The 11,425-nt window shown below is 40.8% G+C and overlaps 1 protein-coding gene across 1 annotated transcript; it reads left to right on the forward strand.

Annotated features, from left to right (window-relative positions):
• The first annotated feature begins 176 nt into the window (after positions 1 to 176).
• On the forward strand, positions 177 to 10,384 carry LOC139450337 (uncharacterized). The gene is made up of 5 exons (XM_071232015.1): positions 177 to 232; positions 6,730 to 6,841; positions 7,562 to 7,711; positions 8,317 to 8,445; positions 9,228 to 10,384. The coding sequence occupies exons 2-5, from the start codon at positions 6,745 to 6,747 to the stop codon at positions 9,359 to 9,361; spliced, it is 510 nt and encodes a 169-aa protein (XP_071088116.1). The 5' UTR covers positions 177 to 232; positions 6,730 to 6,744; the 3' UTR covers positions 9,362 to 10,384.
• Positions 10,385 to 11,425: the final 1,041 nt, after the last annotated feature.

Consider the following 11,425-nt stretch of genomic DNA (forward strand, 5'->3'; position numbering starts at 1 on the left):
CGGGAACGTTAAATAGCCTCACCACATGTCATCATAAATCGCCATGTTTCATAACACAGGCTCATTCTAAGTAACGATTGGCAATAAAAGTCAAATAACGTAATACAATATCATATCCAACAGATGGTGCATCGTTTGACAGTCTGAATTGTTGGCCGATCCTAAGGTGTTATTAATTGAATTGAGAAGGCATCACTAAATTATCTATTCTTCTCCAGGAACAAGGCGATAGGTAAGTTGAACGCCGAGAGCACTCAGGTTTATACTTGGAGGTTATCATCATATGCCTACTCGTGAGTATGTGTAATACAGTAGTCATACAACATCTGGACGGAGGTTGAGGTGGGGGAAGTAAGCAAAATAGGACTGCACACCCATGCATTGTGTTCCTATGTAAGACTTGAAACCGGGCTTAAATTCGGCCTGTACGAGAGAAGGCTTTAACGTACATGTACGCTATCACTTCTCGATATGGTTCCATTTACCATTTACCTATCATCCATATTCAGGACGCAGCTGATAAATGTTAAGGGGGAACACTTCACCATGGAGGGAAACACCGTTAATCTGGATGATGATGTTAATCAGGATGACTAAATCGTCCGGGATAATACTGTTTGTGTTTGGTGAAATACGTGGTAACTTTTACGTCAACGCCAGAGAATGTCCTGAGAGCAGAATACTCTCATGTTTGATGTCATGTGAGCGGTTGGTGCGATGTTAGTGCTACTGTTACACCAGGACATGCTGACACATTATGCGAGAATGTCAGTGATCCAATCATAACATTTTCCTCACCATTTTGTACTTTATGTCCAATGGAATATGTTTCCACACATTTTCGAGACCAAATTGCCTCTTGCGTTGAAGTTTTGAATTAAACAAATTGAATATAGTTGGAACGCTTATACTTATATACTGTGACATTGAATAAGATTTAATGCAAAGTTATGTTTTTTTACAAAATCTGAAACAGATAAAAGACTCCTGTAAGTGTTCAAATGCTTTAATTTGCCATACTGACTTCAGAAAATGCATGATTTCATACAAAAACATGAACATGCCAAAATGTCAGTTAACAAATCAATAGCGACGCAAGCAAGCTTAAGCGACGCTAGCAACACATCTTCGTCTCATGGAATGGACCAGGCGTCTCACAAAGTCCTGTGGGATATCTGTCCATATCTGCTGGAGCATGTTTCGAAGTTCACGGAGTGTCTGTGGAACACGTGGTTGACGTCGAAGGCGCCGATCCATCTCATCCCACATGTGCTCGATTGGTGGGAGATCAGGGGAGCGAGCCAGCCAGGGGATGTCATTCACGTTGTTTTGTTGAAGAGAATCCTGAACAAGTCGAGCAATATGAGGTCGGGCGTTGTCATGTTGAAAGGTAATGCCTGGGCCGTGACGATACAAAAACGGTAGAACAACAGGGCCGATGATCTCGTCGCGGTAGCGCTGTCCATTGAGATTTCCCTCTACCGCGATCAACCGGTCCTCTGTCTTGCTGTAATACCACTCCATACCATAACGCTGCCGCCCCCGAACCGATCCTCTTCCATGACACAATGGTTGACATAACGTTCACCTCGACGTCGGTACACTCGAATCCGTCCATCGCTGTGGCTGAGGTGAAAACGAGACTCGTCAGTGAATAGAACTTGTCCCTACTGCATGGCCGTCCAGCGTAGACGCTGTCTGCACCACTGTAGACGTGCATGACAGTGGTTTCGTGTCAAAATGGGACGTCTGGCGGGTCTTCTGGCGACAATTCCTGCACATCTGAGACGACGACGTGCGGTTTGTGAAGATATTCGTCGAAGGCCAGAAATGCATCTTGCAGTCACTGTTGCTTGCTGGATTCGATTTCGTAATTGTGTTGTTCGAATCCAGTTGTCTTGTCGATTATTGGTTACGCGTGGCCTGCAACTCCGAGGATGGTCTCTGACTGCATTCGCCAACGTTGCCATAAAGACCAAATGGTGTTTCTGTGGACGTTAAATTGTCTTGCAAAATCACTTTGACTCGATCCTGGCATTTCGTAATGTTGAAAAACTTCGTATTTTTGTTGTTTTTCTGACTGGTTGTTGTCAGCACGATGCTAAACAATGTATATGGAATCCTGTTAACGCACATTCTTGGGTAGTGAAATGCATGGGGCTTGCATTAAAGTCAACTTTTTCATGGAATGCATGATTTTCTGTAGCAGTTGCGTTTTTGTGACTTGATTCCATACATGTACTACAATATTGTAAACCAAACTTTACTTTTTTGAAAAATAGACTAAAATATTGGTGTCCCAGGAACTTTTGTTGTTGAGTATATAATAACGAATAACTTTGCCATGGATAGATATGTCAAACAAAATAGACATACATGAAATCTCCAATTTAGTACAAGGTGATAGCAAATCGCGAATATATTCAAGTTACATTGTTGATTTGTAACGAGTAAAATTCTATCCACGTGTTAAAAAACCCCATAAAAATAACTCCCATAATCATAAGAAGGGCATTTTAAAGGCATAGTCCATTGTACGATTCCGACTTTTTCCCATGTGTTTCTGAATCAGTATCAAATAGTGATGACACGAGGTGTTCACGAAAAGGTAAACGCTTCCAGTCCCAATTGGTGGAACCCGTTGTAAACACATACAAATGCAAGTCAATTGTTCACCCGAAACACGGGAATGCATAGTACAAGTCAAAATAGGGATTTGGATTGGACATAATTCTTGCCACTGATACGTCAAATCTTTCATAAAACGTTTTGAAAGCTTTACTGAATGTTGCAACCTTGATCAAACAACTTTTGAGCAAGAGTCGTATGATCATGGCGCCCTTTGAAATCGACATTTTCGATTGTACCTGAAAAGTTGTGAAATTTAGACACCAGAGCCTGGAGCTGCTGGAATAATGCTCAATATCAAGTAAGGGATGACTATGCAATTATATGACACACAGGTTCGCAGCAGTAGGATGAATGTTTTTAGCCGGAAGTAGTAGAATATACATCATGAGCTGCCATGTCCACGTTTTGCAATTGCCTAACATAAGATAACTACGCGATAAATCACAAAGAACAATGTAGAATGAAGCGTGGTTTATTTCACGTTAAAATATTGTTCTGTCATGACGTCATATCTGGAGATTCGAACATGAGCTCGCAACTTGATGACGTTGTAAATTGGACGACGTTATTTTTGAGAGGGAAGTGTCCAGTGAGCTGTTCACCGTAGATATAGCAGGGCAACGAAGATAAACACAATGGAAGAAAGATCACATCCAAAAGTGGGAGAGATATGACAATCGATATTGGGAGAAAAGGTACAGGTAATCGACGTACAAATTGTGAGAATATGCGGGAAAGACCAAATTTAAACCCCCTGTTCATAAAATGGACTTGTCCGACACTGCCGAGGTCTGATTCTTTTCAGGGAGTCATCATTATTAAAAATACGGGTAAATATGTTTAAAGGTTGTACCTGTTATTGACATCCTTTAAGAGGCTGTACATAATACTGATATTTCATGTAATAAATAAATGACTCGGGGTCGTTGTTTATCGTACAATAAAACACTGGAGGGAGAATAAACCACTCGGGGCTACGCCCCTCATGGTATATTCCCCCTTAAGTGTATAAGTATATATACTCACCGCTAAAAAAAACCCCGCGAATACCATACATGTTGGTTAATATATGAAGATTTACTCATATTCACGATATATAAGATTGGTTCGACGCACAAAGAACCATACTGGTGTGTTGTGTGAACCGATGCTCATGAATGCATCACATATGACGTCATAGATCCATGACACGAGATGCACCATTTGTCTCGCCAGGATTTGCGTTTAAAGTTTGGAAACCACGTGCAGCATATCGTAACAAGAATATAGACAATTTGTTGTAACACTTGACTGATTGTCAGTTTTGTCATTAATTGGTACACATTGGAAACATCTCTTCTCAACGTACATACTTCTCTCTATGTTTCTTATATATATATTATATATTATATATATACTTTAGTGTCAAGCCCGTACACAAACTGTTGACGTTTTTTTCACATTAGTTCCACGTTGGCAAAGAAAAATAAGGACAGAAGGTCATTTATGGAGTTAATAACACTTCTTGTCGTTTTCTATTCTCTCGAAAATGTTTCGTTATATTATAAACTGTAAATTTCTCATTTTACTCGTCAATCGAGACTGTTCGTTTCGCAAAGCTCCTTTTTTGTTACTTGACCATAGTGCATTCTTTCGCTTCCAACAGCGATCTTCTAGTTTTCAAGAATATTTTTGTTAAAGTTGATTTTGTATATAATCATATCTAAATGTAGGATACGGAATTTTCGTGACCCTAAATATATTTTGATAATTTTGTTTATATTGTTTAAGAATACGGAACTACTTTTTAAGTTGCATATACATGGGGTGATCAACCGTCCCTGTGTGTTCGGTAGAGAGAATTTACGTTTCAAGGTTTCAAGTTTTAATAAAATAATTATTTTTTCGGTAGTCACCTACACAAAAAGTATATAATAAATCTATTAGGATATTTCATGTGTCTCGTGAAATATCATGCTTCTCTCATCTCATTCTTCCCCGTCATTCGATGCGAGAAACATGATATTTCACAGAAACGTCACCCCAAGTAACATTCGATGAAAAGTTGTCATTCTAATATAAGGGTAATTTTTGTCAAAGTTTCTAAAATTTAATATTAACTTGTCCGGAAAAATGAAACTTGATGATAAAAAAACAAAGCAGATGACAATAAAACTGATCGCCCAAACGCATCACGGCAACGGCCATGGTAACCGGATGCACGTGAGTTCCGTGCAAATTGAAATGCACATGCGTTCCCCCATTTTTTGCCTTATAAAAATCCACCCAGATCGGATAAGATTCATTCGTTACTGAAATGCTACCACATGCAAAGACAAGAAATCATCGACGCCAAGCCCTTGGACGATTGCAAGCTGGACAAATCGCATTTCAAGTCCACGTAAGGACCATATACAAGCTCCTGCAACGGTACCAGACCATCAACACTACAGATGACCGACCACGTAGTGGAAGACAAGGGTCACCCCCCGACGTCAGGATCGTCAGATTGTGCTACAGCATCTTCAAGATCGCTTTGTTACTGCTCGACAGACCATGGGGACACACCAGAGAAACATTAGTGCGGACACCGTGCGTCGACGACTGACGAGCAGACACCCCCACTGTCACAGGCCACACCGAGGACCCATTTTGACACCACGTCGCAGTGGAGAAGAGTCCTTTTCTCAGACGAGAGCCGTTACTGTATCTAAACAGTAGGTGGCAGAGAAAGAGTTTGGCAAGATACATGGTGTGGGGTGGAATTGGTATTACACAGTGTGCCCTGTGTTCTTCCAGGACATCGGTCCAAGGAGAGGCAATGGTGTCACAGCAGCTCGGTACATTGATCAAGTCTTGAGACCACACGGCATACCTCATTTGGCACGTCGTCGGAACCACGAGTTTCAGCATTTCAAAGCCCATGCCCACAATGCGAGAGCAACAAGAGACGTCCTCCAGCAGAATACATCAGACCCATGCAGTGGTCTGCCCTCAGTCCCGATTTAAATCCCATTGAACACCTGTGGGACGAGATTCAGCTGAATGACGTCCGACCAAGGGCGACAACTGCAGCTGAACTGCGTCAGGCGTTCACATTTTCCTAAGATCGGAAAAGTGAAGGTTGTGCAAGAATTGCGCTCACGCGGCACTGGATCTACCTCTGGCTATAAATTTACGCAGAGGTGGAGAATATTAAATGTCCTATTCGATGGTGTAAATTTAACTGCTAATATTAAACCGGTTTGAAAAAAATACACTTCTATGTGTTGTCCGAGAATTTATTCTGCGTCGAAAAACAGTAAATTTCTCCGCTTTTTATCGTACATCGATAAAAGTACTGTGCGACGATTTTTTTATTTCGAAGCTTCACGGAAACTGTAAGCGAACAGAATACTGCCTAATATCTGAACGACATAACTACATATCAAATGGAGTAATATGCGTATGTATAACGACATAAATTCAATGCCAAAAATAGCATGCCGTAAATGACGAAAACTGATTTTTCTCTATGACGACCATCTTCCCGAGGCAAGAGAGTTAACTGACTTTAAAAGTCCAGTTTCCGCCCTTGCCGAACTAGGCTGGAATTCCTGGGCTCGATCGAAGCGCCACCAGTGCGCCGTTTTGATTGGACTATGCATAGACTCGTTAGTCCAGCCAAAATGTAACTCCATTATACCAGCCTGGTTCGGCAAGGGTGGAAACTGGACTTTTATAGTCATTTAACTCACTTGCCTCGGGAAGATGTATGACGACAGGCGACAGAGAGGTTACAAACGTACAAAGAAAAGGGGGCATAACTCTGCTATGCTTAGCACTAGTTTATTGTAACTCAGGTCACTTGATGAGAATAAGCTGTGGGTAAGGACAATATATTTTGGTGGTGTTTTGCTTGGACTTATACAGTAATATGTAGCTTACTTTTCAAAAGTGGCGATGGCCATCACGCAAAAGGTGAAAACAATATGCTGGATGTTACTAAGCGCCATTGTCAGCGATCGCAGTTGTAGACCACTTGCGAGACAAAATGAACATGATTATTTACCTTTCACAGTACAGCGTCTTGTTTCTATCGTCGAGTTTATATTAACACTGAATGATATTCCGTTTCAGTTTGATTGTTTCACCATGAAGATGCGCGGCGTTATCGTGTTTGTTGGTCTTTGCTTGGTGTCCATGGCGACGTCCGAAACCATGCCACTGATTCTCAACCTAGATCTTTATGGTATGAACAAATTCTCATCACTCTTTGTTCTTGTTTTTGTGTGTTTTGTTTAACGCCGCACTCAGCAATATCAAAGCTATAAGACGACGGCCTATGAATAGTCGAGCATAAAACAGCCAATCCTGTTATTGATATTATGAACAACGAGCCACGCAGTCGGGTACGATAGCATAGTTACAATGAACTCTGCGAGCCTGCTCACACCACTCAGTTGTCGCCATTAACTGGGGTCCGTTTGTAACCCGGAAGGGGTTTATTGTTCGACTGGCTGCATGGTACTGTGTGTTGATCGTTAAGGTCAGTTCCATCACATTCTTGTACTCAAAATGTAATAATGTTAATATATGAACAAGATGAGGGTAAACACGCATGCGGTTAGTCTACCGAATAGGCCAAGCTACTGGCTCAAAAATGGTCAGTGTACTTTGTCTTTGTTATAACAAATCTAAAACGGTGAGATGGAACTGTCGAACGAGTTTGTAACAGAGGATAAACGTCCTGAATTTCGATTGTTTACAGATCGCCGTGTTATAGCCGTATTTTTGCTGACTGCGGCGTAAAACAACCATACAAACAACATGTGCATTTCAGTTAATGAAGGACATTATCGTTACTACAGTAACAGTTTCATTCTCTAAACATACGGTTTGTCCACGTACTTCTACCAATACTGAACACGTTGATGTGCTTAATGCATATGTTATCAAGGCCATTCTTCAGCTCAGATCATGTACAATGTCGTCGACGACGGCTGCAGGGTGAATGGGGCGTTGAAGAGCTTTGACAGTGAGTTTACCCTGGACTTGACTGGAAGCTGTGTCAAGTATCGATGTACAAATGACGGAGTAAGCATCATCACTGACCAGTCAGGTATGTTTGTCAAGTACTTGTGGAAATCTACGCATTGCCATTTAAGATAAGATTTTATAAGCTCCGATACTACTTTTACGCTTTGATGCTGACAATTCACTTGTTCACCAACAACAATTTTAATCATACATTTCTGGCCACTTTAATTTAAGACCATAAAACAATCGTGTTTTATAATACAGAAACGACTTTCATATAAGTCTTCAGCAACCCATGCATGCCGTAAAAGGCAACCATGCTTGTGGTAAGATGTGACTAACGGTAACGGGTGGTCTGGCTTGTTGACTGGGTTTATGAATGGCATCGATTCCCAATTGCATATATCGATGCACATGGTGTTATCACTGTCTGGTCAAGACTCGTTTATTTTCTGACCGCAGTCATATTGCTGGAATGTTGCTGAGTGTTTCGTTAAACGGCGATCAAACAAACAAATCTTAATAATGATTGGTTGGACTCTTTTTTACAAATTGTCATCACGATAACATAAGAACATATAATTATCTCAAAATAATAACCTATCACTACTTGAACAAGAATACTTTGTAGAAGCAAATGAGGGTATTTAATAAAGACATAATGCATCTGATGAAAACCGGCTTCAGGATGTAAGGGGGACAGCGGCTGTGTTACTGGACTAACGGCTTACGGCTGCAATGCGTACAAATGTCCACAGGAGGACACGACTATGAATGGGAAACCTAAGGTGTGGTTGATTGACACGGATGCTGAGGGTATGTTTTTAGAATTACTAAGTACTACTTGCCGATCCAATCACCCGGTAATCCTGTAAAACTACCCGTGAAGATCCAGGGTAGAATATGTCTTCAGCAACCCATGCCTGCCTTAAAAGGCTACTATCCTTGTCGAAAGAGGCGACTAACGGGATCGGGTGGTCAGGCTCGCTGACTTCGTTGAAACATGTTATCGATCCCAATTGTTTGATCGATGCTCATGATGTCAATCACTGGATTGTCTGGTCCAGACTCGATTATTTACAGACCGTCGTCATATAGCTGGAATATTGCTGGAACAAACAAACATCTTTGCGAAAAACTAGTTGGGCGATGGGATAATAAATCAAGCGGTTCACGCATGCTTGTTCTTTTGGAGATGATGATGTCTTGAACGTCGATTATTCTGAAAATGATAATACGTTTGAAGAGATTATTACGCTCGCATGTTTCCGTATGGTAATTATCAAATACGAATACATAAACGTTCTGAAACAAGAACAAATGAACACTTTTTTAATCTAAATGTACGTTATTTACAACACACAGTCCGCTGGTAATCGCTATGTTTATCTTCCCGCAAATAAGCCTATATCAAGTCCCAAGAAATAAATTGGAGATGTTTTAGAAACATATATACAACTCAAGATTCATCTGTAAGCGAATGTGTCCAGGATATTTGGCATAACAGTTTGGGGATTTAAGAGATTAAAGGCGGTAAAATGACCCGATGTGCATATTTTATTCGTGCTTCAAATATTAATTATTTCTTTTTTTTCCAGAACAATGCGAAATATTTGGTGTCCCCCAGTGTTATGATCTGTATGAGTGGCACACAGTCAACGGGATGAGATGCAAATGTGACTCACGCTCCGAAATGAACTGCGAATTTGGCGCAGGGCCCCCAGACAGTTAGACAGAGCATATGATTCTTCAATCTAATCATTATTCCGCATTTCATCCAAACAGCAGCAAACCTGAAACTCTCAAACCCCTTAAGTTTATATAGGTCTACATTACCAAGAAGCCTTCTGACTGTCATCATTATTAAATATCATCATTAATATAGCGTGTTGTTACAACATACAAATATACAACATATCAAATATTTAAGAAATGGATGTTTAAAAGACGCATTTAGCACACAACCCTAGTACAGTATCCCAGCTGTTTGTATTCCTGGAAATGATCGAGTCTTGATCAGGAAAGCCAATGCTTCACAGCAATAGTGACTACTTGACACGACGACACATAATCCTTAGACCACACCATATCTGGCACTCAATACTCGGGTTTTAGGACACACATGATATTCTTATGGTCAATTCTGCCCGGAATCCCGACGAAGCCCAGCATTCTGAGAACAGTATTATATCAGCATATGCATATACTAGTACATGTTATATACTATAACCCTATATGTTACATGAACTCGCGGGGATTCCACATAGAACAGGTCCCGAGCAACCTATGCTTGTTGTCAGAGGGGGCTAGATGGAAGGGCGGTCTGGCCCTGTTACTTACTGTCCTCGTATCCTAATTGCACAGATAGACGCTCATGATGTCAATCACTGCATTGTCTGGTCGAAACTAGAATATTTACAGACTACCGCCATATCGATGCCGTATTAAAGCAAAAAATCATAATATATATTGTAAAAGTAGAGAACGTGATCTCAATGACACAACCCCCTCTATATTAGAGCAGTTGTGTACTTATAGGGGATTATTACCTCTGTTTGGCACAAACCATTTATAACGCTTTAGTGTGAGGATGACGTGATCCTAACGAACTGTCAGACCCTGTTTTAAACTCTGATTCACTCACTCACATTTTCAGTGTTTAAGATGAAAGGAAGCATGTCTTCCCTTGTCATATCGAATGAATAAAACATATTTACTGCTGTCTATCTTGCGTTCTTAAAGTTTCTGTTCATGGTCTCATTCCACTCTTGCATAAATATGACAATCTTGCATAAATATCACGCACATTACCCGTGAAGATCCGGGTACAATAGGTCTTCAGCATCCCTTACATGCCGTAAAAGGCGACTATGCTTGTCGAAAGAGGCGACTAAAGGGATCGTATGGTCAGGCTCACTGACCTGGTTGATGCATGTCTGGTCCAGACTCAGTTATTTACAGACCGCCGAATAGTCCGAGAATATTGCTGAGTGCGGCGTTAAACAACAACAATGCACTTTCTACACAACCGCAAGTAAACACCGATACCTGGAAGATGATTTTGTCACAGCAAGTTGTGCCAGTGTACATGGTTCCTAATCGCGGTCACAACAGCGACATTTGATCTGTGCTCCGCTTGGTTCTCTATCCACAACCAACACAAGAGAGAACCTAATTATCCAAATATCCGTCAAGTATGTGATCAAATTGTATCGTTGGCTCACAACAATGTGCGTATAGCCACACACCAATATATCCTTGTCTTGAATGGTCTGCACACGCATACGTGGCTTTCTCATATCGCCCACACGTCAATATGCCTACAGGTTCTATATATGTAGGCGATTAGGCATACCCCTATGCCAAAATATATACTGCCCCTACATGTCATGATCACTAAATACATTTTTTAAACATTTCACAGTAGATAACACAACAAAAAGTTAGAGTTCCCACAGCTTTATCTCACTGTAAAAAGCGATTAAAGAACTGCTTTTGATCACATTGTCAATTACAGATTGTTTTGTGATCTCGTTAATCTCAAATAAACCTTGTCACAAACAGATGCTAACACAGGTTCAATATTAATTACATTCACTATTCTCACTGCAGGAAAGATTAAAGTTTATTCAGTGATTGATCGGACGAGCATCGATCCACGCAATTGGGATACGATGACATGCATCAACCAAGTCAGCGAGCCTGACCACACGATCCTGTTGTTTGCCTCTTACGTGAGTGAGTGAGTGAGTGAGTTTGGTTTAACGCCGTTTTTAACAGTATTCCAGTTATATCA

Source organism: Haliotis cracherodii, unplaced genomic scaffold (assembly GCF_022045235.1).
Source record: "Haliotis cracherodii isolate W230 unplaced genomic scaffold, xgHalCrac1.p SCAF_8, whole genome shotgun sequence".
NCBI classification, from domain to species: Eukaryota; Metazoa; Mollusca; class Gastropoda; order Lepetellida; family Haliotidae; genus Haliotis; species Haliotis cracherodii.

Excerpts from the sequence above, each read along its gene's own strand:
- LOC139450337 (XM_071232015.1), top strand. The coding sequence starts at position 6,745 with ATGAAGATGCGCGGCGTTATCGTGTTTGTTGGTCTTTGCTTGGTGTCC. Across the intron at positions 6,842-7,561 it reads TCTCAACCTAGATCTTTATG|CTCAGATCATGTACAATGTC; the intron begins GTATGAACAAAT and ends GCCATTCTTCAG. Across the intron at positions 8,446-9,227 it reads GATTGACACGGATGCTGAGG|AACAATGCGAAATATTTGGT; the intron begins GTATGTTTTTAG and ends TTTTTTTTCCAG.